Source organism: Seriola dumerili, unplaced genomic scaffold (assembly GCF_002260705.1).
Source record: "Seriola dumerili isolate Sdu_G_001 unplaced genomic scaffold, Sdu_1.0 BDQW01000011.1, whole genome shotgun sequence".
In the NCBI taxonomy this organism is placed as follows: domain Eukaryota; kingdom Metazoa; phylum Chordata; class Actinopteri; order Carangiformes; family Carangidae; genus Seriola; species Seriola dumerili.
In genome coordinates this window covers 5,227,567-5,255,374 of record NW_019174266.1, presented here as the reverse complement: position 1 = coordinate 5,255,374, position 27,808 = coordinate 5,227,567, and the positions used below count along the sequence as shown (strand labels likewise).

Here is a 27,808-nt window from a genome sequence, read left to right as displayed (position 1 = left end):
CTCTGGATGCTACCGAAGCTGAGTTGAGGAACAAACCTTCCATCTTGTGAGTTCTTGCGCATCGAGTCCACTTTGCCCAAATCTCCTGACGACATGGCTTTGTGTATCTTCTTTTGTTCCTCGGAGCTTGCAGGCTGAAAGAAAATCAGGTTGCAATTACATGTAAAAGAGAAGAGCCTCTCTATGATGTATTCCCATGTGGTCTTGTATATTATGATCTGAGAACAAGTTCACGCCAGTAGAGGGCAGCATCACATCACTGGAGCTGCAATGTACATTTACCAGAGCTGTAGCTTCTTCTATGTGTCAGTGAACGCTAACAAATAATAACAACAAAATTACACTTTTGAAACATATGGGAGAAAAAAAAAAAAACATCTTTCCCAGGAAAAGAATCAATAAAAGACAGGAGGTTGTTAAGTGATGAAGAAAGGCGAGAGTGAATGATGACCCATTTTCAAGGATTCTCCAGGTCTGACGAGTGATAAGCGCTACGTGATCAGAGAGGAAGTAAGTGACGTGCAAATATTACCAGAAAGAGTAAAGGAAGGAGGAAAATCGCTGTTAGAGCTGTGAGAGACAGAGAGGCCAAGTCGTGTTATAAAAGCAACTATGTTAAAGGCCTAAAGTTTTAAAGGGAAAACACTCCTGCAGCTTTCACGATGCATGAAGTCAAATTAACATTCACTACTGATAATGATTTCTAGACAGTTTGTCAAGCCAATGAAGTACTGCATTTATGGTTGTTTGACAGCCTTGAGTACACATCTTCAAAAATTGGCTCTAGGTATTCTATTGGTAGGATAGTGTTTATGTTTTATTGCACAACACCATTTTAGCAGGTATTTTCATTTTATGTCTTTGAAATATCCGTCTTGAAATACCTTTGAAATGTCTTCCGCTCTCAGGAAAAGTTTTTGTACATTTTTAGAAAAACAGAAGTTTGTTGAAGCTCAGTTTGAGTCAGAGGTGTGATGCAGAGCTACGCTCTCTCTGCTGAAGGGGGTTAGAAATGTCAAAGAGAAGACACGCTTTAAGAAGGTAAGAGAGGGCCACAGCCGGCTCTGATTGGCGCCTGTTACCATGTCTGAGTCACTGAAACAGGACTCTCGTAAGCCTGCCTCCGTGGAGCTCTGTTTGGAGAGCGGCAGAGTGTAATGACGGGGGCTCAGGGGGCTGTCGCCATCATAGTCATCCTCGTCTGAATCGCCCCCGTGCGAGGCGATAGGGGCGCGGGTGAGGAAGTCGGAGCGGGTCCGTGCCATTCTGGCTTTCTTTTTTTGGCCCGCTCTGCCGACCTGGAGTTTACCAGAAGTGATAACAGCATGTTTAAAAAGGTGCTTTAACGCGTAGAAGAGCTTCAGTGCACTTTGATCTGCATGTAGGTCAGCTGTGTTGTTTTTAGTGTAAGACTGGGAGCTATCCTCCCAAGGTTCATTAAATTATTCACAACAAAAGGCACTCTTGCAAATTTGCAAACGCATGCTATACGTCTATTTTGAGAAAACAAAAAAAAAAAGGAGAGATTACTAACATCCCGTGCTTTTGTTCCTTTAGCGGGCTTGGAGACTGGCGAGGGTCCTTCTCTGGGAATGGTCACAGGTGTTTCTTCAGTGAGGGCATCACTGTCAAACCTGATGGACAAAAAAAAAGGGAAAACACAAATACAAAGAGCCATTCTTAAATTCAAATTTCATTAAGAGGCAACCAAGAACAAGTGTGTCAATGAAATTTTAATTAAATGCACAATTAAAGCCATGTGAGGAATGTTTATGTGGGTATGGCATCTTTCAGATTGGTCTGATGGTAGAGTTTTTTGTTTTGTAGAAAAATGAGCCACCTCCGATGAAAACTGGTGTAGTCCATGTTACTTTACCTCAATGTCCCTGCATCAAATCAATATTGTGCGAGTGCCTGAAACAGTGCCTTCATGTTATGACCACTGGGAGGCGGCAAAGTCAGAAATCTTCAAATTCTTCACTTGGTAAACAATTAATGTCACCATGGTTTATTTTTGTTATTTTATTTTGGAAACATGATTTATTCAATCCTTGAACATAAATTAATTTATATTTGCTTTTTCATTTATTTGTTTGTTTATAGTAATCATAGCCTTGCTATTTTTATTTATAATAACTCATTCTTATTATTCGTACAAGGATTTGAATCAAATGTCAAACAACTCTAGTTTTCAACAAAAACACACCCAGTATAAGTAAATAAAAAGCAATGTATTAATTTATTACTCACTTTGCAAATGTCACTTTGTCCTTTGGAGAGAAGAAGATGTTGCCCGTCTTATCCGTCATACTAACGGTGGTGCCTTGATTACTTGGCGGCTTCCTGGCTGCTGTTCTCACTCTGGCCCCTCCTCCGTCTCTGGACTCCAGCGTGAGTTTGGGTGCCCAGCCCTCAGCAACACGCCTGCTCTCCATGCGTCTCTCTCTGGGAACAGAAGCGGGTGGAGGAGGCAGCTGGGGGAGAGGGGCGCTGCCTTGGATGTCTACACCCAGAGGAGAGTGCGCTGGTGGAGCAGTGGAGTCTGAATGTGTTCTGGCATGAGGAGCTAGCCTTGCCGTCCTCTCAATCAGCAGGGAGCTGGGTCTAAGGGGCTTGCTGGAGGTTGCAGTTCCACCCACATCTTGTCCACCCTGTCGACTTTTCTCTATCCTGTGCAGAGCCTCTCCTCTTTGTTTCTCAAACATGTCTCTCTCATACTGAGCGAAGTAAAGGCGCTGCCGCTCCAGCACTCCTTTCTGTTGTCTTATCTGCTCCATCATCTCCTTTTCATTCTGCTGTTGCTGATTACGTTGCCTCTCCTCTTTCTCCTCGTTTAGTCGCACAAGTTTCTCAATGACAGCCTGGTCGGCCTGAGGGGCAGAGGTAGAAACAGGGACGGGACCTTGAGGCACTGTTGCTGGGCCTGCTTTCTGTGGCGATGGGGTCAACTCCCCTGTCTGGGCTGCAGAATCTCGAACCTCTACAGGGGGACGGACAATATCACTCAGCTCTTCGCTTAATGGTGTTTCTTTCTGCATACTGATGACCACCACCACTGGTCGACGCGCCGACTCTCGCCGTTCTCTGAGAGGCTTGGTAACAGTGGAGGTGGCTGTAGAGACGGCTGCATCTGTTTTCTGTTGAGGCTCTTCAGCGGGACGATGGGAGATGACTGTGCTGCCCTCACTAGCAGGGACGTAAAAGGTAGGGAGGTAGTTCTCGATTTTGGGCGGATGTGTGGGGGCAGAGGGGGCTGGCAGATCCATTTTGCTCTGACCCTGGCTGTCTGGGGGGGCAACAGCATCAGAAACCCCTGCCGTATGTGGTTCAGCTGGTGTCGGGCTTGTCGAGACAACCTCCACATTCGGCTCAGGTACTGAATCTATTGACGGAAGAGGGGAGCAGGCGTCCTCGCTGTCTGTCACCTCTTCTAAAGCCTTGGGCGGTTCCTCATCCATACTCAGAAGCTCAAAGCTGCCTTTGGAGCTCTGGCTGTCAGGCGTGCCCTGGGGTGAACAAGGAGGCGGGGTAGCAGGGGGCACCAGCTCGACAGACCAACGCCGTTCCTCGGATGGGGACGAGGCTCCACCGCTGGTTGCTCGCACCTTGAGGAGCTCCAGGCTGAACTTGGCCTGCTCCAACTCTCTCATCCGCCGGCTCTCTCTCTTGGCCCGAGTGGTTTTCTGGCTGGGCTCTTCTACAGTTCTGGCCCTCTCTCGAACAACCACAGCGGACGTCGGGATTGAGGCTGGTGATTCACTTAGCGCTTTAGAGGAGCTCTCTTTTGTCCCGGCATGCTCTCCTCCCTCTGCTTCGTCCCCGACTGTGTCCTCGTGGCTGCTGAGGATTTGGAGGCTCTTTTCTCGTTGCTCGTAGGAACGATCCTCCCACGTGCTGAGGTCCAACCCCATGATTCTCTCAGGCGACTCCTCCTCTTCCTCTGGTGAAAGACTCACCTGGCCATTCTGTAGCTGAAGCAGCTTCTCCTGCTGCTCCTCCTTCTCCCTCCGTCTCTGCTCTCGCAGTTCTTTGAAACTGTAAATAAAAAAGGCGCGATTAAAACTTAAGCTGATGTCAAACTGTTTCCTCACCCTTTTATCAAGATGTATTTTGAACAGTCACAGTTATTTATAACAAGCTCAAGTATGCACCAAAGTCAGAGTCTGATATAAAAATTCTTGTCCCCAACAGCTCAGCTGATTGTAGAGCTGCTTTGGGTTGGATTTCTTGCGTAATGGCATGCTCTGTTTCCACACTGAACAATGACCAAATACATTGCAGAGGCTGTGTGCAAAGATTAATCTGGTTTTGCACTAGCTTGACAAAAACCATGCAGTCACTTACCCATAGAAGCTTCTCTCAGAAGATGGAGCCTTTATAAAAAATGCTAAAATGTTTGCATTCATTAAACTAAACTCACCTCACCTCAATTTTCTAGCAACAGAAAAAAGACCTGGGGCTACTGCTCAGAATAAAGTAATAGGTGTTTTATGGTATGGTTTACCTCTGCCTGGTGAGGTAGCCTCTGCTAAATGCCTGTAGTTGTACCACAGCGGCATACAGACGCAAGTAGGCTTGTCTGGCTTGATGACAGCGCCAGGCTGTCTGAATAACCAGAGCTGCTGTGCAGCGCCGATGGAGCCATAACCTCCATGCCCTCTGTAGCACCAGAGCAGCCTCCCTCCACAGCCTGAACCTCTGGCGCTCCCTGTAACCTCTCCACTGTGTCTGCAAGCACAAAGCTGCCCCCTCCTGGACTTTAGGGTCATAGTCCTCCTGCTCCTCTTCTATGGGCCGGTACAAACGCCACCATTTCTGTAAGGAGATGATCGTAATGATAGATTATTTTCATGATAATATCTTTTTTTTTTCCTTTTAGTCACAGCCTACTTCAATGTTCACTGACTACAGCAACTCCATTAGAAATATAATCATCTTTACTCAAATCTCAATTTTCTTTTTTCAGATAATTTCCACTTGAGTCACTTGAACTAAAATAAATAAAACATCCCTGATATTAACGCATGACTTTCCATATTTTCATTTCAGATATAGTGATGAACTAAGACTGGGCAGTATTACCAATATCATTTCGATATTGATTGGTATCTCAATATTGCAAATGTAAGCAAAATCATAGGGAGTATAACATGGTGGTTTCATTCAAATTTTTTAAATTTTATATTTATTTTTTTTAAATTTTGGATTCATTCATTTGGGCAACAGAATTGAAACTATAATATAAAATGACCATATTATCAAGATACAAAGCCACTGAAAGGAACAACGCTGAACTACTGAGTTCCCGCTCGGCTGCTAAAACAACAGGAGAATATTCCAACACAAAAACCATAAAAAGCGATTTAAATCAGACAGAAATGAAAGCACTGACGATGAAAAGCTCAGTACTGTACCTGGATGCAGGTTGCTGCCTCTCTCATCCTGACAAACTGCTTCCTCTCCAGCCGGGCTCTAAACCGCCGCTGCAGCATGACGATGAGTCTGAGAACTTCCCCGTGGAGTAAGGCCTGCAGCCGCTGACGCTCAGCCTCCCGCAGAAACACCTGAAGGGAGGGACGACGATGGGAGTCAGCACAGGACAACACACACACACACACACACACACACACACTTAATGAAGACAGAGGCTGTCCAGCTGCTTACAAAGGGATATACACACATTCTTTCAAAAAACGAAGAAAAAAAAAAAAAAATTCCCGCTCACAGTTACTCACAACCGCACACACAGACCTCAGAAATCCCTCTAGCTGGATACATGGTCACAGGAATGTCAGGTATGATCCTCTAATTATATAGACAGCATCCCATAGGCATGGACCCCACCATCATGTCTCATTCATACCGCACCAAATATGGGGCACCGTCTTCATTACATCCTTTTGTTAAGAGGATGCTTTCAGGTAATATGAGGTTATCCCCAACACCCTCCTATCCTGACTCCATTTATAGTGTGTGTAATTAAACAGTTTAATAAACTGACCAAAGTCTTAGCAATTTAAAACCACCAAACAATGACACAGAAGAAAATCACTCGACCACTGTCTTGTCCTACTTTTTCTCTTTACATCTGGATTATGCATCGTGACTTTATTTAATTTATTGAACCCTGATATTCCTTTAAATTCCCACTGAACTAGCTGCAAAAACATTTTCCCATATCACATGTCATTTTGAATCGGCTTGTTCCAAAACTTAACCGAAGCTTTATCATACGCTCAGACCGTGTGACATATTATGAAGCAGACACCAGTTTGTATACACTGAATATTCTACATATCACATTGATCAGTATAACTGTCACTCTGCGTGGTAGTTTTGGTATTGATGATTGATGGAAGCTTTGGGATGAATAAAATCGAACTATACTGTCTGAGAGTTAAACAAAGCTGAATTGTGTAACATTCATGTGTACTAGTGAACACTAGTGAACAAATTATTGACATGTTTTGTACAGTAGAGGAAAGCATTTCAGAGAGGGATACTGTGCAATATTGAAAACAGATGCCACGCCATGTTTTACTGTATTTGTTTATCAGGAAAAGGAAAAAAGGAAAGGAGAGAGAGCAGAGTAAATACCATCGTCTTTCCCACTTGGTACCCATCTGGTTCTAGGTCTAGCTGGTCCAGACATTGCTGGATGCCCTCCCTGGTGGCTCTGGTGCCCTCTGGGAGCAGCACGCAGAAGTGATGAACAAAATCCTATCAAGAGAACAAAGGAAAGGCGTTAAAGGGAAATATGTTTATTAACCTTCAGTATCTGTTCTGGGCTTTATGTGCATGATATGGGTACAGTAATGTCTCTAACAAACGGTTTACGCCGATGAATCTGCTGAAGCCATCGGTTTTTCTAACTGATTTATCACTTGTAGACACTCTGGCCCTGAATTTGAAACATAACTCTTGACCGGCACCAGAGACTCAAGCAGCCTCCTGTAGCATCTCTTGAGCAGAAAGTTGCCAAGGCACATGTGGTTTCAGGTAAAAGTCCATGCTGTCCATATTTGCAGGGGTTCAAACATCATGGCATAAATATGCTCAACTCCCACTCTTCAAACTGAGGCCCATTGTCTGAATTCAATACGCTCTGCACCCTGGGCTGTAGGGGGTGGATAGGGAAACAGATGCTGTGTTTATACAATTACAAGCATGGGGAGTGTTTCAGAGACCCGAGGACAATGGAGAGGCTCTGTTCTGAAGAGTTGGGAAACAGCCGAGTCCTCCAAAGTGATACTGTGCCCAAGATATTTCTCATTAGTGCTGACCGCAGCACTAAGTATGTTTCTAGGAATTTCTGGTAAACGACGATGTCTGATGATAAAATTATTTGAGTGAGCTCATCAAAGTAGTTACAGTTTTATGAGCTTTGCACTCCAGATTTCGAACTAAAAGGCCAGACCATAAACAACAGAATTTATACTGTGGTTTCATGTTTATATTTGTTTACAAATATTAGTGATAACTATTTCCCAATAGTGGAAGAAGCACTCAGCATAAGTATCAGAACAATAAAGTAAAAACACAGCATTTAAAATCCTACTTCAGCAAAAGTACAAAATGAAATCACAAAAATATACTTTGAGTAAAAAATACTCAGGAAAATGGCACCTGTGACTGATGTATACTACGTTATTACATTGTTAACACACTGTGCATTCAGTGCAGTACTTGAGTAAATGTACTTTCCACTGCTGCAAATTTCTAGTCAAGTTGAAAAATAGTGAAACTGTCTTTAGTGAGGTCTGTGGATTAGCCCCAGTAACTGGGACATTGTTTCTGGATCAAGTCACTGCTGTTGACTCAGAATTGACTCATTTTCAATGCTTTAATTCTCATTAATGAAACTCTGGTATCTTTGATTGAATCTGGGAGGAAGCAGCAGCAAAGATCTCAGAACGCCAGCAAATAAAACCTGATCTGTCTACTGCTGATACCACTGTGTTTACATGGGAAAATAAGTTGTGATTCGGCAAAGTGACTCCATAATAAACTAGCACAGTGACTTCATCTTTTTCCAAAAACTTTGACATCACAAGACTGGCACAAATTAAAATTTAAGACCGCAAGATGGAAACTAATGTTAAGAAAAAAAACTGGAGTGGGAGAGAGCCCACTTCTTCTGTCCAAAGACTCCCTTCCAATCAGCATTAAACATGATCTTCTCGATTAGTCATAGAGTATTTCTCACAGGGTTGACATCATTCTTATGAGAGCCAGTATGGTTAAGATGGCTGCCACCTCACGTTCCCCATAATTCCCTCTTGACACAACACACAATGAATCCCGGCTCAAACATCCTCAGCGACATGTTTCCAGGACATTAATTCAATTCTCTGGCACCGAAACGCATGGAAACCTGAGTGTCGCTTAAGTTCTGGGACGTGAGCAGTGAGACTGATCAGAGTATCAGTGTCCTGGCCGGCGCACGCCTCCACAGAGAGAACATGTTAGTGGGATCTGCTCTCAACTCCCTTTTCTGTCTTAGTGAGTGTTTGCTTCCTGAAATCATACAGTCATACCTGGCAAAAATAGTAGATGAAGCGAATCTGTTTTAACTATCAGGAAAAAAAGGGAAACTCCACCAATCATACACATACAGGTCAGTTCACCAGCCATGGTTAGTACTTCTCAGTCTGTGAGAACTGATTTATTCTCTGGCTCTGGGGAGCTTTGTCATGTCTGGTAAAATAATTCTCGGGCTGGGCTTGGAGACAACAATTTTTTTTTTTTTTTTAAAACAAAAAGTTGAGCTGTAAACTGGGATTGTGGAGTCTAATGAAAAGATGTTATTCGTTTAACATGGAAATGGAGAATCCAGTATTTTTAGAGTTTGACCCAGATTAAAGAAAAAAACAAAACAAAAAAACATCCAGATATCTTCAGAGTCATCACCGTTCTTTTCACAATTTTACATAATTCATTCTGTACGGACGACCACCAGCCGTGGACAAAGTAGTCAAATACTTAAAGAGGCTATTTGTGAGTTTTCTCTGCCGCTGAAAGTGGTGTCTTGCCGGAGGCAGGTGGTGGCGATGGTCGCTTAACAAGAGCTTCGACCACGGCTGTGTTTACATGACTACAGGTTATAATACGCCATCTGAGCAGCTACATCTTCAGGGCAGGTTGGAGGCTTGCAGTGAGTCACTGCCAGAAAGTGAGAAGATGGGCCGAGCTAGCCGGTTAGCATGCTAACTTCAGTCGAAGAAAAGACATGATTGAGACAAGACTTAACATTGGAGTTGCTGTTTATGCTAACACTGTAGCAATAGCAAAACTTACAAATGGCTGCTTTAAGTAAAAGTAGTAATGCCCCATTTTAAAATTACTCCTTACTCTAGTAAAAGTTCAGAAGTATTTATTTTATACATACATTAACATGGAAGTAGTATTCTGATGTGGCTGGTAAAGAGGAAGCTAATTGTAACTACTTTAGACAATGTTGGGTAGTTCACATCTTTAATATTGTATATTTTTTATATCAAATCTGTATCTGCAAATGCATCTAGTTATTATTGTTTTCAAATAAATATAGTGGAGTGAAAAGAACATTTCCTTTTCAAATCTACTGGAGAAAAAGTATAAAGTGGCATAAAATGGAAGTGCCATTGACCGATGACGACTGATTGGCAAACTGTTATTTACTGTATTTTAAACAGTATCTATGTGCGTATGTTACCTTAAAGCTGTACTTGATGTTGTAGCCCGACTGCCGAATGCGCACAGTCTCCAGCATACCTGTGTAACGCAGCTGCCTCAGCACCAGGTTGTCGTTGAACCGTAAGGGCAGCTGAGAAAGAGAAAGCCAGAGGGAGAGGAGATAATGAGGAAGAGGGGAGAATGACAGAAAAAGGGAAGAGCGACAGGCAGCAGAGGTTACAGAGAGAGAAGGGGGGGAATGATAAACAGCTCTAAAAAAAAAAAAAAAAAGTTTGAACTTCAAAGGAAATGAAAAATGCTTTGAAAACTAAACCAAAACAGTCAAAGTAGCTGCAGTCTGGAGTGAGCACACTGTACCTTCTCAGCATTGGAACGGATGCACTTGACAAAATAAGGCTCAGACTGACCCAGAGTCTCCATTAGCTTATTGAGAGAGGCCTGTGGAGTGAGACACAGAAACAAGATGTCAGATTCACCACAAAATCTGACTACAACAAGCTAATGCACGGTGCTTCTGATGCTACACAGTTGTTTGACAGACAGTAGTCAAAGTCAGGTGGTTCTGTCAGCTGCGAGTAACCCTTGGTCCATGTCTAAGGAAAACTCTTTGCTGCAAGATTAAAGTCACAGCCTGGGATCATAAATACCAGCAATATGTCAACGTAAGCATATGGTTCTGTAGAAGAAAGAAAACCGTGTGTGTGTGTGTGTAAACACATGCACATGTGTGTCAGCATGTGTGTGTGATAATTCAGTGGCAGGAGGAATTCAGTCTCCTCCCCCTCCATGGGAGATTAAAGCAATCAGCGCAGCATAGGATGTGGGAAGTGAAGTCATCCACACACTGGGGCCGGGGCGGCCTGCCAGAGGGGCCTCAGCACTCATCTCTGCCTCCAACAGCTGGAGCACACAGTTCACGTCCAGAGAAATCAGGGAGAAAATAGCAGTTTTTGGTTGTTGAGCTGGCGTGTCAGCTTTTATCAGACATTTGTGACCTAAAGAAATTATTATGGATGTTAACAGTACTTTAAAAGGAAATCCTCTGCTAACAGGTGCTAAAACAAAGGCCAGAGCACCTAGCTACAACATCTCATTTGTCTGCAGGAGTTTAAACGGTAGGAATAAGCTCATTTTTAGCTTGAGGCGTGTACAGTTAACTGTTTTCATGGTCTCATCGAAACATTAGTGAAGAAATTCAAAAGGGTGTGTCAGTAACTGAGACAAGGCAAGCCACCAGTTTCTCACCAAATCAAAGTATTTTTATAAGACATTTATTATTATTATTTTCATAAATTCCCAGACATGATGTCATACATTTAAGACTTTTGGGTGGGTGTGTGAACTACGTAATAGACTTCACACACATTGCGGACAAATACATGGATTAGACAGTGGACAGTAAAGGCCGTTGGCAGGCAGAGAGATGGAGGGATGTTTCCACCCACAGCCAGTTGTAAAGGACACACCTTGTTTTTATCATATTCACAGCTGGAGGGGGATTCCTACGTCCAGCTCGGGATAATCGTGTTATTTTTACAGTGAGAGCACTGAATGGCAAATCACGGAGCTCTAAGCAATATGCTGCTTGCTCTGTGTGTGTGTGTGTGTGTGTGTGTGTGTGTGTGTGTGTGTGGACCTGGAACTGTGCACTGATACTGGGTGGTTTCTTCTTCTTGTGGAGGTGAAGCAGTGACTTGGTGATGCGGTCGTGAAGCGTCAGGTTGCTGAGGTACTTCAGTGACTTGACGTTCAGTAAATGCTGCAGATGTGAAAATCAAGAGTCAATTGATAACGTTGAGAATGTGACACCACATCATATTTTTCTGCGCCTTCTGTTAAGATAATTAAAGAAACTGAACGCTACCTTCGGAAGAACTGGCTTAGATTTGTAGTTTTTGTTCCTCCTGTTTATAAAAAAACAAAAACAGAAAAGTTAGCAGCTCATTTGAATCTGTTTTCACCACAAAGCAACAAAACCCCTCTCTTTTCCAAGGTCAACAAAGCACTGAATTAATTTCAGAAATTCTTCCCGAGTGGGTCGTATCCCTGTCAAAATAGTGGAACTTTATTCACCCCTGTGGGGAAATTCTCTTTTCACGTGCTCTGCTCCATAAGGAGGTCAGAGGTCAGGGTCAGCTACAGAACAGCACCCTTGGAGCTGGTAGGTATGTAGCAATCACTGAAGGACACTTCAGCAAGGCAGATGTTTTCTGACACTGAGTTTGAACTCAGGTCTTTCAGCTTTAAGGGCGTCTCCAGGCCAGTAGGCCACACTGCTGACCAAAATACCAAATACCAGTAAAACAAAACGATGCTGGAAGCAGTTTTGCATTTTACAATCACACAGAAAGCACAAAAAAAAAACATTAAATAGTGGATTAATTAGAATTACAATCCGGGTTAACAGGGAGTTTAAAGCATTATTGTGACTGTGGCTGTGTCTTGTTACTGACATGAGGATGTCGTGGGCTCGCTCAAGGAGTTTGCTGCTGGCTGAGTTCACAAAGATGCCGTCTTCATCCGCAGTGGAGCTGCTGGACGACAAGCGGCTGTGTCGGCCCACGCGCCCGTTCCAGCCGAGGCCCGGAGAACCCCTTTTGGACAAAACACACACCAATAGAAGTGATTAATTTAGGAAATCCAAACTTTAGACATGATGTTTACCTTAGTCTATGAACTTATACATTACAAGAAGACAGTAGAGGAAAGAAAAAAAAGCAATAAAGGGATAATCATTTTCTTCTGAATTCATTTGGACAGTTATTTATCCTCCTTTACTTTGGAAATTCAATATAAAATCCATTTTAACAGCAATAAGAGAGTAATCACCAAAGATCTGTTGGGATTGCAAGAGTTTGTGAACTTCCTCAGGTACACTGACTGTTTGTCAGTGTCTCAGACGTAACATCAAATACTTTATACTAACAGGTCAGTACTTTGAGGAAAAGCTGCAGGGAGAATTGAACTTGTGCTGGAGTGATCTGATGTAGCTCAGCTTTCGAGAAGTGTAACCTATGCATAGTCACCAGCAGGGGCAGCAGCTTCTATGTTTTTTTCCCATAGGACAGAGTGGAATTCATCTCAAACAGAATTAGACACGGTTTACTGAAGCCTCAAAGGGTTTAAACCTCTGGCCTCAAGGTGAAACCTAACCACCTGCACAGAACTACAACAAAAACACGAGCGTCAGGTCATGGTTAAAACCATTAACCAATCTGAACTATTTTAGCCCAGAGGAGAGGACGAGAGAGGAGCAGCTGAGGAACCGAGTCAAGAGCCAGAAATGAAAGATTCTCAACATCATTGTTCAGAATCAGAGTACAGATGTGGCAGCAGCAATTTATTATTGATTCAGCCCTTCCGATTAATTGAAGCCCTTTCCAATATCGTCATTCATATTGTTTTATTAGAGCAGGCTGAATCATTCAACTGGCTGATGAAAATGAGAGTCAATACAAATATGGAACAGCAGGTGAGAAGGTTGAGCTTTTGGTCCAGCTGTTTGGATTGAAAGGGATTTTCCACTGCTGAAATACATTAATAAAAAATTAAATAAAAAAAACACAGCCCTCTCTCTGCTCATTGTGTTCAGCCTCTGTGCACAAGGAGCAAATATTTATATGAAGTTATTAATATGAAATTTCCCTACTGACTTTGAAGATTCCCTGACTTTTGTTCTTGTGCCACCATCAGGTCAAAAATGTGAATTGTGGTTTATCACCAGCTACCTGTAAAACGAATGATATTCTCATCAGCCTCGGTTGTTCGTTGTGTTTTTGTGCCAATTAGCAAATGTTTAAAACTAAGACACCAAATGCCAACATGTTAGCAGTGTCGCTGTGAGCATGAGAATACTTACGTTAGCATTTAGCACAAAGCACAGCCTCACACAGACTGGCAATAGTCTTGTTAGCCACAGGAAATTGGAGTCAAATTCCTTGTATGCCTAAACATACACTGGCCAGTGAAGCTAATTATGATTTTAAAATAACAAGAAGTGAAACGATAGATGTTTAACTTTGACTTAATCTGGCCATAATTTTCTTATTCAGTCAAATATAAAAACATGAAACAGATGTGGACACAGATGTGAAAAAAAAAAAAAAACCTCAGGTGTGACCGGCCTACTACTTTTTCTCTCTATAGACGCTGCGGAAGAGACCAACAGGATGCTTCTTCATAATCCTTACCACAGGCTGGGGTACATCTCCACTGCCCCAGAGGAGCAATAGGATACATATGATTTGAAATACCAGCTTGCACTAAATTACAATATTATAAATTGCGGCAGGAGATCCACAAAGCTCTAGTCTGCAAGAGAAAATCTAAGTTTATACTCCATCCTTATATAATCTTATGACCGGTGTTTAAGGGTTTATTGTGTATGAGTAAATCAAAAAATAATTTCTGATGGCACAGTATGCACTGAAGAATAAGCACAAACTTTCTGTTTGCATCTGGCCTACCATATAAAGGAGAATTTCTCCCCAGTTGATCATCGATCTCAGTTAATGGTGACGGTACAATATGCCTTTTGTAGTGACTGTTTTTCCTCAAAGAGTCCCATAAAGCACTGCACTGTCCGCTGCTCTGTCCAGCTGACACGCACCCTGCAGGGGCTGAATATTTATCGCTCCCCGAGCACTCCTCTCCAATGCATAGCTCTGACTTTACATCACAGAGGAAGCAGCTGCGCAGACCTTAGTGCTCTTTTAGTATGTGGACGATGAGTGTGTGTGAGTGAGAGAAAGAGACAGAGAGGGAGGGCAGAGGTTGCAAATCACATTAAGAGGGGATTTTAACAGCCCCAGACTGAGCTCTTGTGTAACAAAAACTATCTTGTACGGGTTGCTCTGTGCTACCAGTCGTGGTCGTGGGCCGCTAATCTCACGGTCCACAGCTAATTAGAGGAGGTGGTGGACCGGCGGCTCAGTGGGGTGGTATGGGAGCAATGCTCGGGGTCAGAGCACAGCCATCACTCTTTTTTAAAGGAATGCCACGTCTGTCTCAATGCCCAGAGGTGAATCTCAACACATGATGATTAAAAAGTATATTATCTAAAGTATGACAGCACATCTGTAAGAAAGGTATTAAGGGGTTTGTTGACAATGACTATTTCCAGATGTCTTTGTACTATGTCTGTGGGATTAAATACTAATTTACAGGACACTATGTGGGCGTGGGGGCGAAGACTCGCCATCATCCTCAGTTTGATCCTGACTGGAAGCTCTCTCTCTCTCTCTCCCCTCATTTCCTCTTTTACTGTTGACTCACTAATAAAAAAGGCACAAAATGCATAAAAAACCAAATAAACAAACAGGCGGTTTATTCTACCCCGCACTGCTCTAGTTATATCATCTATTTCTTGTCTTTTTTTGTCCAATAAAATCAATATGATCAGTAAATAAGGAAAAATGAAAAGGAAAAAACATATAAATGATCTTTCATATTATATTTATGAATATCAGCCTATGATCATATTAATCTGAAACACTATATATATATATATATATATATATATATATATATATATATATGAGTGCCAGCGGTGGAAGAAGCTAACCGTCATATAAATACAAAGATAAATAAATGCATATACAGGGAGGAATAAAATAACAAACAACTGTTTTAATAATAATTAAAATCAACCTTTATGAAGCTCGTAACAGCACAGTAACTTCTCTAAGCCTGTCAGTTGTGGTGTTGCGTTAGACTGCATTACATTCTCAGGTGTGCCAACACATTTGTCCTCATGTGATACATGCATGGGAGCTCATGCGCATCAAGCCCCTGCACATCTGTGGTATTTTGTGAATGCAGGCATTAAGTTGACCTGGCTTTGAACTGTGTAATTTATTTCTTCACATACGTCCATTAAAGAAAACCCAACTTGACCTGGAAAGTGAGCGGAAGCTTCACAAAGACCTTGAGACAACAGCACTAGTTCAACACAGACTCTTACCGTGGCGACTTCTCAATGATGGTGTTGCTTCCCTGAAGGTCTGACAGTGGCGTACGTGGACTCTTCCTGGTCACACCTGATCACGAACACACAGGTTGGCGTCATGCGAAAGAACACCACACACACAAACACACACACACACACACACACACACACACACACACACACACACACACACACACACACACACACACACACACACACAAAACAGACAAACACACACACACACACAAAACAGACAAACACACTCGCAGACAAACCCCTTCCCAAGCAAAAACACACCTCTGACGCTACGTGACACGCCAGTGTTATTGCAGTGAGTGTTATGTGCCTTTTTATTGTAAATATATTCTACTGCAGATGGTTTAATACTGACACAAAGATCTGTGAGGTTAATAGTGAGCTGCTCTTGTTAATATCGCATTATGGAAGATGATATTGAAGAGTTATTGAGTTTAGTTTGGACTGTAGGTTTGCTTAAAACCTTGATCAGTTATAAAATACGGATATTCAAACCACATCTTCTCCTATAATCAATAATATATCAATAGCCATTTAGGTCAAACTAAAAAAAAAAATTGACATTGCTACAGTGTGATGGCTAGGTTTCAGCAGTGATAAGCCCTACTGTTGCTACAGCCAATCAGTCACAGTGATGAGAAATCAGTGACATCTACAGTGTGTTAGCCTACGTATAAAGACTGAACAGTGTACCGTTCTCAGTTTCATCACTCTGTACAACATTGTCACTCTCATCTGGAGCTGCAGGGTGGCACACAACAAAAAGACACAAACACATTTGAGTGTGAAATGTTTGTGGAGGAAAAGTGACCTTTGAGAGAAGTGTGTGTGTGTGTGTGTGTGTGTGTGTGTGTGTGTGTGTGTGTGTGTGTGTGAGGCCAGCTGTATGTCCTGAAGTTAGTGATTATAATGTACACATCTGTGTCCCCCAAACTATGTCATTCATGAACCTCCGTCTCCTATCACCATCACCGGCCTGTGTGGTGGCGTTAGTGACAGGAGAGGGTGGTGGCGGTGATTTTAGAAGTGTGTGCGGTGGTGGACAAGCAATTATACCCAACTGCCCAAAAGACAGGACTGGACATGTAAGCGTAGCGATGTGCTATTACTGACAAAAGGAAAGTGACGGACACCTAGAGGTGTTACTGCGCCGTTCCCTCGGACCACAGCTAGCTGATAAAAGCAGTACAACCATGCATTTCTCTGCTTAGCCTTTTACTAGCACAGTGTTAGTGACAGAATCGCCGAAGCATGCTAGTGAGCAACATGCAAGACAAGACTAAGAACGAACGCATGCAGGCGCGTAAGAGAGGGGGAAGAGGGGGAGGCCGGAGGGAGCGGAGACCGACAAGCATCGAGTGTAATGATAGAAAATATGAGCTGTAAATGAAAACTTTATGAAAATATATCCTCTTTAAGTTTGAACACTCTTATGGTTTTGATCTATTTTGCCTCGACTTTGGCTTCAGTAAAGTTAATGATGCTGGTCAGCCTCGTCCCTACAGTTTCCCCAGGTCATGGTCTGGCAGGAAGTGGGAGGAGTTATTTTTGTATTGGCAGCCTTACTGTACTTCTCCTCTTTGCATCTCTGCAGGATCTCTAAGCTTCTCTGATGCACAGGGTGCTGCAGAAAGCTAAAACTATCCACACTTTTCAAAACTGCACATGGAGCAGCGTCATCATGCCCTTGGAGAAGCAAAACAAACAAAAAACAGAGAAAAGAGAGAGAGAAAAAAATACACAAGTAAAAGAGATGGGGGGGAAAGAGAGAGAGAGAGAGAGAGAGAGAGAGAGAGAGAGAGGGAGAGAGAGAGAGAGAGAAATGACAGATTAGACAGCGAAGAAGAAGAGATCAAGAGATGCAGTCGTCTACTGGAGAGATACCTGTGACCTGTGCAAGACTTCTGGAGAGAAGATGATATGACATTCAAAACTGCAGTAGGATGTTTGTCATTGTACTTCTGTGTGTAAGTGTTCGCCACCCAAAGGCACTTCCATTCAATGTCTTCTAGAGGTTTTTCTGTAACCTGATTCCACTCCTTGTCCTCTTGGACAGGGTGAGGGTATTTAAAGGGGATTTAATTCACAGCTTATCCCATAATAATTCATAAAAATGAAATCAAAGACTTGGCTTATAAACAACTTTGCACCAGTCAACACAACTGTCATTTTGCAGAAATGTTTTAGAAGACATGTAACAGGTTCCCTTGGGTGACACCAATATCTTTAGAGTGTAGTTGGAAGGATTTCTAAAAGATGTATAAGGATAAGCAAAGAATACAAGATTTCTAACAAAAAAAAATCTATTTTAAACATAACAACATCTACATGTAAAACTTTATGTGTAGGAAAGATCAAGGGGGTGCAGAGCGCAAGACTGATTCATACGACGGCAGTGCTGAAAGAACGTCTGATGGTAACATCTACTGCATATCAAGGACAGCAAGAGTAAACTCTCAGGGAGAAGGAGGCATTCATATAAAGCCAAAGCTGAGAGAGACAGAGAGCGACAGCTACTGTAAATACATAGCAGCACTACCAGCACTATGCACACATACTACAGAACAGGAACTACTGAAACACAAAATACGGCGCAGGTAAAGAGAATCTATCATGAACAAAGAGGACAAAATTGTAACTGCGTGGCATGTGAGCATACGGTGCTGAACATGCTGCCTCAAAGGTGGCACACACCTTTTTCTCTGCCGACAGCCAATAAACTGCAAGCGTCAAACACACAGCAAGAGGAGATGAAGAATTAAATACCCATTAGTCCCTACTGCAGATTTAATGAGTTCACTGTTCTTGCTACAGTAAGAAGTACCTGGAATGCTCACATGCCATTCAGTACGTTCAACGTCCTTTGCCTCTTTGTGGATTCTTTGGTGCTGTTGTGACACAGCCTGAGATTTACACAAACTGCAGGGCAGCACAGATTTTCATCATTCTGAATATTTATTCTAATGTAATCGATCACTGAAAGTCGTGCAGCTGCAGAATGCTGTGACTTAATAATATAAGCAAAATCAAACACCAGTAGTTGCCTTGATGCAAAAAAAAAAAAAAACAACAAAAAAATAGATATTTGTAGACGACAAATACATTATATAGGCTTTACTTTACTTTCTAAGTTCAGATAAGAGTTTCCCTATGTATCTCTCATCTGTCTCTTTATACATCACTGCTATAACGTGTGCGTGTGAGAGCTCACCGGTCTTCTTCTGCGTGTGTCTCTTCCCAGCCTCTCTGAAAGCCACCAGGGCTCTGAAGTAAGCTCGGAGAACCGCCCAGCGGAAAGTGGCCGAGGGGTCGATGCCGATCAGCCCGCAGATGAAGGCGTTCTTGCTGCTCTTAAGTAAAGCCACGATGTCTGGGCGCATGTGGTCCGTGTTCTTCTCCCTGAAATCCTGTGTGAGATATACAATAGCATCCAATGGTATTATTTGCTTATTTGTTTATTGTATTGGATATCCACTAGCTTCTGCCATAGCAGCTGCTAATCTTCCTGCGGTTTGCACATTAAAAGATGTTCCAATAAAACATTAATACAATAATGAGAGCAAGGTCCAAAAGCAAAAACAAAAGTTACAACAAAGCAGCTGAACTTAATGCAACGAAATCAAATTACTAACAACACAAAACAATCAGTAATATCAATAAATGGTTCAAATCAGCCAATAGAACATATATAAAATAAATAAAGAGTGGGCCAAACAAGCACAAACAAATTACAGCTAAAACAGCTAGACTGAAGAAAACAGTCATCCATAAAATTCATGAAAGCTTAGATGACATTAGATATATAGTCATACAGTATATGCCATTTAATGATAATCATATATATACACATCTGCTTTTGTTTCATAAAACTTTAAGCAGAATCTCTATTACTAACTAAAATGTTTAGTCTTGGATCCAGGGAAACGAACTTGAACTAAATACACAGCTCTCCTCATGAAAACAAGCTGACTGGAATGTAATCTGACTTTAACTGAGAGCCATGGCAGCCATGCATGTAGCGCAGGCGTGGCTGTGTCTGAGTATATATAGTCTTCTCTACATGAATGCTACATTTTTCCCATTCAAAACGGCACATTTCGATCAGGTGTGGAAGTGAAGATTACACTGACCTTGACACCGTACTTGACCTTGCCAGCATAGTGTCGGATAATGAAGGCGGGCTCCATGACAGCGGGGAACTCGATGTAACTGTTCCCCTCATGCTGCCGCTTGAACTTATCCAACAAAGTCTGGTTGGTGGCTTGAGGGAAACTGAAGTGAGAAGGAAAGAGAAGTTTGACTTGGAGAACAATGGGATTTTTACAGCTGTTTTTAAAATGAAAACACATTACGTAAGGACGCCCGCCAAGAAATCACCATGTCGATGCACTACTATAAATCACACTGAAAATGTTCAACAGATTCCCGAGGTGTTCATCCAAACAGAACATAATGAATTAAAGGCATTTCTTTTCCACTAGTCTCTAACGCAGCCACAGCAGCAGTTACTACACCAGTGCTTATAGTGGACCACCGAAAATGTGGCAGGTTACTATTATCTGATCTGTTGGACGATCATTTTCAGCTCAGATTTCCCTTCTGCCCTTTAATAGCAATTTTGAAGAAAATCAACGGCTTACAGGAAGAGAGGAAGAACGAGACACCAGGGGTTTTGGAACGGGGTGAAATCTGAGCTACGAAAACAACACAGCCAAAGACTCAGAGCTGTCCAGCTTTTTCAAGTGGGAGGAATTTGATTCAGTGTACAAATGGAGAAGGTGGGGCGCCCATTTACATTACAGGCAACTCCATTTAATGGATGGAAAGGTAATTTCATTACATTCTACAGTATGGGCAGAAATACATTGGCCAAATTCATTTATTGTTTGAAATGTTACAAAGTTCCCACAATGTACAGGGACAGTCACAGTCAAAATCTTACACATGTTCCCATGGAGCTTTGCAGTTGTTAACATATTTCAGGCAGGGCGTAGACTACACTTTAGCATTTCCCTTCACGGTGAGAGAGTGTTCAGACTGAGTCCATAAAAGATGAGTTTTCAGAATCCGCACATCAGCCGACCCTTTCATGCCTCCCTGTTAAACGGCCCATGATCTTATCTGGGATCTTATCGTTATTATACATGCTCGCCATTTTCATTAGATGCTTTCTAGAGTGAGCAGTGGATCAAATTGATTTGTCACTCGCCTACGTCAAGACAGAAATGAGACCAGGTTGTGGGAGTTTTACAACTGTAAATGTGAAACCAACGAAGAGGTGATAAAAACAAAGGAACAATCTTTCTTTTTTCTTTTTCTTTTTTAGCCGAAGCTCTGAATTCACCTGTGTGCATCACTCTCTGTAAGCTCCAATGATCACACAACTGTATTTAGCTTCATCCCAACAATCAACCACTTTCACATTCCACATCATCAGAGGTTAAAGTTCTGTGTCGCTATACGTCGGAGCCGTCCTCCAGTAAAAGCGCATCCATGCTAGCTAACCTGGATCGCCTGGTAGCTCAATTCCCAAATCCAGTAACAACCCCTCCCCTTCTTTTTTTTCCCCTTAAGATCTACACTGATCTCATACACGGCCTCTCCCCTTTATTCAATTTTAATATAAAAGCTTTAATATAGAACTGCATCTCCACAGTGGTGGATAAATATTTTATGCTCTACGGTTCACGGATGACAATTTAGGAAACAGCTGAAAGTATGAAGACAGAGAGCTGGGAGGGGGGAGGGGGGGGGGGGGGGGGGGGGGGGGGGGGGGCAGTGACATTGCAGTTATGTCTGGACGTGTGCCAGTTTTTCTTTGACCTTCCAGATGCACATGAGGGTTTACTAAGACTCACTTGCACTCTTCATCCAGTAGGTGGAACAGCGCTGTGGGTTTCTTGCTGATCAGGTTGATGCAGCCTGTATTGTCAATGTAGTCGATGTTTCGCCAGCTGATGCCCTCTGCCCTGTACTCCTCCTGCAGGGGAACATAGTGCAAACAGAGAGCTCAGTGTTGGTACTACTGCCAGTAAAACCGTTTCTCTGCATGTCTCACTGTAAAAAAAACAATATTAGGTGCCTTATTCCATCACATTTGCCTCACATTTATATGTAAATTGTATTTAAATATGTTGGGTGTTGCATTTTTGTGCTTTTAAGCAGTTGGAAAACGGACAAAGAAGATTTAAAGTCAGTTTCAAATTCACACACAGCACGCGTAGCATCAAAGACAATATCTCTTGGCACCCATAAAAATATTAATCATTAACATGCCATTGAGAACAGACAACCAGTCCTATGTGGGTCAGGCTGTTTTAAATTTTACAATCAAAGCAACAATGCTGTTTGTATGCATGCTTTCATGTTGGCTGGATCTCTCTGGGCCTCTCGGTGGTTTAATAATGAGAGAAGCATTAAGTGCATTTATCATTGTTCTTCCCCATATATGTTATTTTCCTGTGTTCCTGGGAAAGAGATTTAACCAATAAAGACCTCAATCCAGGGGAGGTTTAATAAAAATCACTGGAATCTCCTTTTCTTTTGTCTCTTCTCTTCTTACCCTGAAGTCAGGAGGTGGAAGAAAGACAGAAAAAATCAAGTTAATTACTGCTGCTTACACCACTTGTGTGCTGGGAGCAATAAACTTCATGGGCAAGAATATCTTAAAAAGGGAAGATAATCCTTTTCTCAGTGTTTGGTAAATATTAAACCGAACGACTGAGTGCTGATGTGAGCAAAGTTTTGCTTGCTACAATCAAACAGAGCAAATTTTTTTGTCTAGCCGTTCTTATAAAAAAAAAAATATAAAAAAATGTTGGACATTTCATTAACATTGCAGCAGCGTGAGAAGCAGTAGTGACTTTTTCAGTCATTTGTTGCTGGTGCTGAGATTTCTCCATGCAAACAATCCAACTGATTCCATTCAACTCTTATCAACAAAACACTTATCTAACTGTTGGTAAGTAAACACATTCTTCAGCATCAGCTGTTGCTCCCCTGCTAAAAAGCACAGCTGGTTCATCCTCTTGTTACAAAATCAGGAGGAGGAAATGCCCCCCCCCCCACCACAGTTTTACGAGACATACACCAGGGTTCAGTCTGTCAAAAAATACCATTTATCCTTAACATCTACAGAGACATTTAAAGCAAGTGTACTGTGAACTGAACTGAGCAAGAGTGTGTTTTATAGCTAATAACCTTCGCTTTTCATTTGTATGAAAAGAAATGTATTGTTTCTCTTCTTTAAAAAAAAATGACACTGTCCTGCTTTAAAATCAACCATCCTGGAAAATTAACTTAAGATCTTCACCAAAACTAACGTATGTATTTTGTCATTTTTCTTGAAGAAACAGATATAGTCCTTGCCAGAGATCTTAAATGGGATTTTGCTTTTGGAAAACTCACAGCGACAGTTTTCACTCTTTCAATAAGACGCACACAGGCTGGAAACTAAAAAACAAACACCTGTGCAATATAATCCAATAAAACAAACCTGGAATAAACATGTGTGACACTCTCAATATTCAAGTTGTGTGTCACATGGCTGCTGACTCACCTGGTTGGTAATCACTGTGCTGTGGTTTGTGGCATGCGTTGTACTACACTGCATTATATTGTACATGATACTGTATCCACCCCCTCAAAATGCCTTTAAATCATCTTCCTATAAGTGACGTGATTCACTCAGAGTTTGACAAGAAAAGAAACCGGAACAAGTCTTTTCATCATCATCATCTTCTTTCTTTCCTTTCGTTTTTGCAGTTTCTGTTAATAGTGTGTGATCAATGTTGCCCAATAATCATATCATAAACAACAGCCCATTCCTGTTACTGATGCTTTACATACTGTCTGTCTGTCACCACAACAAAGTGACTCACTGGTCGACAGATGAATGGAAACATGCTGTAAGTAACTGTAGACCAGGGTGTGAAACTGGCTTCAGCGGAAACATGAAGCGAGCCAGCTCTTGGTCAGCCTATCCTTGTTGAATCATTTTCAGAGGTTTTCAGGCTGCCTCAGTGTTCTACATGGATTTTTCCACACACACAACTAATGCTTTACTGTACTGTACCTCGGCTATTATGAATCCCTAAGCTCTCCAGTTTCCTCTGACCGAGACGTTGGTAGAGTTTTAATCGACTTTTGTAACATCAAAAGAAACCTGTTTAAAAGATTAAACTTAAAAATTGAAAAAATGTGGATTGTATTCTGTCAACGGCCTGATAAAATCCAAGATGACTAATAAAAGCTGTAGCTTAAAAGCTGTAGTGGCAGTTTGATCCATGGAAACATTAGAAATCAATAGGAGAACTGATCATTTCACAGGCCTGCTCATGTGCAGAGTAACCGGGTGCTGCGGAGGTCGATATATTGCGAACCAGCGTGTCAGGGTTGGCTTGGTGTATGAGGCTGCATCTCTGCGAAGCTGAGAACACTGATGACAAAACTCCTCAAAAATGTCAAACTGAAGTTCAATGTATAGCTGAAGATCACCAGTGTGACTTTTGTCTTTGGCAGTGTGACAGCTGTGTGCTGCTGCATGCCCGCAGAGATTTACCCATCAGTAAGTGGATGGACATCAGGCTCTGTCCTTTATCTGAGCGAGTGGCTGTTGTTTCATCCAAAACACTCAATGACAATAGCCTACATCTGCACGAAGTGAACACGCACAAGAAAAGGAAAAAATACCCCTGACCTCTGGGTTTGAATAAAGTTTTTAATTTGTGAAGGCCCCATGTTTAAGCTGTAACAGGGTGAAATGGAAGTAATGGGGAAATCCAAAAGGACTGCTGGGAAAATGGTCATGTATCAAAAAGAAAAAAAAAAACAAAAACAAGTTCTACATCTTCAAGTTTGCAGCACAAACACGAAAAAGAAGCCGCAAAACAAAGAGGCCACATTTAAAGAGAACATCTTTGTTTGAGGCTGGATCTACTATGACCTGGGTTTGTGCAACAACCAGTAGCACAGGAAGTACTGTGGGATTCTGTGAAGTATCAACAAATACTGCAAGCTGAAGTCTCAGAGTCAGTGGGGAAAAAGTAGGATATTACACGATTGTGATCCTAAACATACCTTAAAATCAACCATGAACTCCTTAAATATACTACTAAGATTAAGGTTTTTCGCAAAGGCCTTTACTGGCCCCACAGTTTACTATTGAAATATTTAGTCTGATCTCAAACATGTTTTACAAGTGAAACTGTTTCCAAGCGTCTTCTACAAGGACGAGTGACAGAAATGTTTCACAAGAATGAAAAGAGTGTTTGCAAGTTACAATAAATATTTGGGGGTAAAGGAAGTGCCAAGTGACTGCTGCCTTAACATTTGTACATGTTCACGACTGTTCCCTGCAGAGGTTGCATTAAAACTATGAAGACTTTGATACTGTAAATGTCAGGACATTGTTTGAATAAGTTCAATAGCTCATGTGAAGAACAAACATCTAGTCCTTAAGGGGCTATTTATAAGTTTTCTCTACCGCCGAATGTGGGTTCAAGAGGTTATAACACGACGCTACATCTTCAGGGCAGATTGGAGGGCTGCAGTGAGTCGCTATCGGAAAGTGCCGAGATGTGCCGAGGCGGCTATCTTGTTAGCGTGCTAACTTCAGTAAAAAAAATAGAAGTGATAGAGACAAGAGTTAACATTGGTGTTGCTTTCCACCAAGAGACAGCTCTTGGTGAGTAAAGACATGAAGTTTGATGCTGAACTCGCAACGTTTCTTCTAGACTGGTAAGTAAACGGCTGTTAATGCTAACACTGTAGCAATAGCAAATTTTACAAATAGCTCGTTTAACCTTCAGAGCAATGATCAAGAATCTAATTATCTTAGCTTCCGGGGCAAAGAAGTCTTTGAAGTCTCGTTTCATGACATAGATTTAAAGTGGATGTCTTGACAGGGTTTGTGAACAAATGCCTCTGTACAAAACAGGAATGACTGAGAACACAGACCTTCATGTCTTTAAGTCGTGAACTGCGTGGAAGCTTTCAAGCAACTCAAGCCGTTAAAACGTGTCAGGACAGGCCTGCTGATTCGGTCAATTTCAAGGTAAACACAATGTTTAACTTACAGGCAAAACCTACAGATCGGGACTTTCAAAAGCCCTTTGAAGTTAATCAGCTCACTTAAGAGAACATACATCCAGAGTCGGGGTGGTCACAGCGGAGTGAGTTGAGTCATACGGCTGTCAGGTTCTCAGTAAACCCTCTTGCATAATGTGCTGAAGAATTTCTTCATTGTTTCAGTGTGATTGTGACGTATGGGCTCTGTGCAGGGTGATAAGGATGAGGGATTTCCTTGGAAATGGTCACAGGCAAAAGAACTTAAGCGGATAGATCTATGGTACGTTAAAATAATAGTTGCAGTAATACAGTAGTTCAGAGGTTTAGCTCCCCGCTCAAAGAGGCTAAGCCTAATAATCGTCGTCCCGCAAAAAGAATATTTATTTAAGAGGCATTTCACCTGTTCGAGCTTGAAGATGTGCTGGTTGAAGTAGTGTTGGAGACGTTCATTGGCAAAGTTGATGCAGAATTGTTCGAAGCTGTTGTTCTCGTAGTCTTCAAAACCAAAAATGTCGAGCACTCCGATGGACAAGATCTGAGGAAGACCAAACCAAACACAATATGACAGAATTAAAGCTTTCATCCCAAATTGTTGCTCATCCATGTTGGTTCTTGAAAATCTTGCCTCAGCAATTTCACGAGTAAAGGAAGTAGGTTTCCAAACAAAATATCATATATAATACTAAAGCTGAATTAACAGTTATTATTTTTTGAAAGTTTCCATGCTGGAGAATTTCTAAATCAGACTGACCAGGTCACTCACACACAGCATCTCTTGTCTAATATATTTGTACCGTCTTACCTTGGTGGTGTCCTCCAGGTCCTTGTTGTTGAGCAGAGCGTGGTTGATCCTGAAGACAATCCAGTCAAAGAGAGCACTGTACAGCGACTTTGCCATGGAGTCTCGCACCGTGCCAGCCTGGATGTGGACAAGTATACGGTATCCATTTAATATAGCCAGAAAAATATGCTCAAGCAAATCATGGATCTGCTCCGTCGCTATGGGGCATTGAAAGAATTTCCCCTTCCCACAGAGGAGGAGGTCTGGTTTATAAACTACTGAGGAGAGAAGCTTTCTGGATAAAGGCTACACACTTTAACACAGTTGAACCACAACTGATGCTTGGCCCCCCACCTGCAGACATTACTCCTGACTCACCCCCTCAAGTTCAGTGTCCCACACATCTGTATTACACATTACAGTTTGGCCTTGAATGCCTAGTGTTGTACAGGTCCAGCATAAAAAAAAAAAAACAATGAATAGAAAGAAAAAAAAACAGATTTATGTATAAAGACATCTCCGAGACAACACTGACCTCGTATGAAAACCGTTGTGAGTCAAGATGTACAGTTATAGTTCTACTTTACAACCAATCGTTTACAGTTTGACCTGAGAATAAATCACATCCTCACAGTCCTGTCAGAAACCACTGTGCTCAGAGCTCATGATGGAAAACAAGAAATAGTACATCCTAAAAATGTAAAAAAGCAGATAACAAAGACATAAGAGGAACAGTTGTACTGCACTTCCCCAAACACATCTCCGACATTGATTTTCTCCGCTGAAACTTTGGCACAGAAGGCCAACGTTGCAGACGACACGCTGGCTGACCGCACAGTGCCACAGCAGGCCGTCCCGGGGCCATTATTACTGTCATTCTCCAGCCTAACACTCATCAGGTCGACTCATGAGATCTGCCAATCCGATCTAGTGTGGCACAGACGGTGTGAGCTGCCAAGCTCTGATGGATGAGGCTGCAGAGAGGTAGCATTTCAGTCATGACCTAATGGAAATATTAGCTTTGACCGGCTAAACATAGACTGTATAAACTAAATATACAGCCTGTGAGGTTTTGCTGCTGTGAGGACCAACATGATATTCACATCACAAACATGTAATATTTGGAAGACATAGAAATAGCCTCATGTCACATTAGTTACAATCATATTCATCAACTTTATGTTTACGAAGAGTATTTAAAGTCTGGGTTGGAGTGAGAAAGAAGAGTGCGCTTCGTTGGAGTTGTGTGTTCTTTCATGACCACAGGGATTAATTGACAAAAGCTTCCTTGTCAAGTTATT

The 27,808-nt window shown here is 42.0% G+C and overlaps 1 protein-coding gene across 1 annotated transcript in view; it reads right to left on the bottom strand.

The window, feature by feature from the left end:
- LOC111223136 (unconventional myosin-IXa-like) overlaps positions 1–27,808 on the bottom strand; it is a 78,969-nt gene that overhangs the window by 8,111 nt on the left and 43,050 nt on the right. The window contains exons 9-27 of the mRNA XM_022747167.1: positions 26,529–26,645; positions 26,127–26,261; positions 21,517–21,638; positions 19,789–19,930; positions 18,870–19,065; positions 17,225–17,344; positions 15,638–15,713; positions 12,129–12,269; positions 11,540–11,579; positions 11,312–11,434; positions 10,033–10,113; positions 9,695–9,805; positions 6,598–6,720; positions 5,415–5,564; positions 4,505–4,815; positions 2,251–4,035; positions 1,535–1,634; positions 1,083–1,298; positions 37–134 (exon numbers count right to left, since the gene is read on the bottom strand). Coding sequence (XP_022602888.1) covers positions 37–134; positions 1,083–1,298; positions 1,535–1,634; positions 2,251–4,035; positions 4,505–4,815; positions 5,415–5,564; positions 6,598–6,720; positions 9,695–9,805; positions 10,033–10,113; positions 11,312–11,434; positions 11,540–11,579; positions 12,129–12,269; positions 15,638–15,713; positions 17,225–17,344; positions 18,870–19,065; positions 19,789–19,930; positions 21,517–21,638; positions 26,127–26,261; positions 26,529–26,645 — 4,187 coding nt within the window. The remainder of the gene's footprint in view (positions 1–36; positions 135–1,082; positions 1,299–1,534; positions 1,635–2,250; positions 4,036–4,504; positions 4,816–5,414; positions 5,565–6,597; positions 6,721–9,694; positions 9,806–10,032; positions 10,114–11,311; positions 11,435–11,539; positions 11,580–12,128; positions 12,270–15,637; positions 15,714–17,224; positions 17,345–18,869; positions 19,066–19,788; positions 19,931–21,516; positions 21,639–26,126; positions 26,262–26,528; positions 26,646–27,808) is intronic.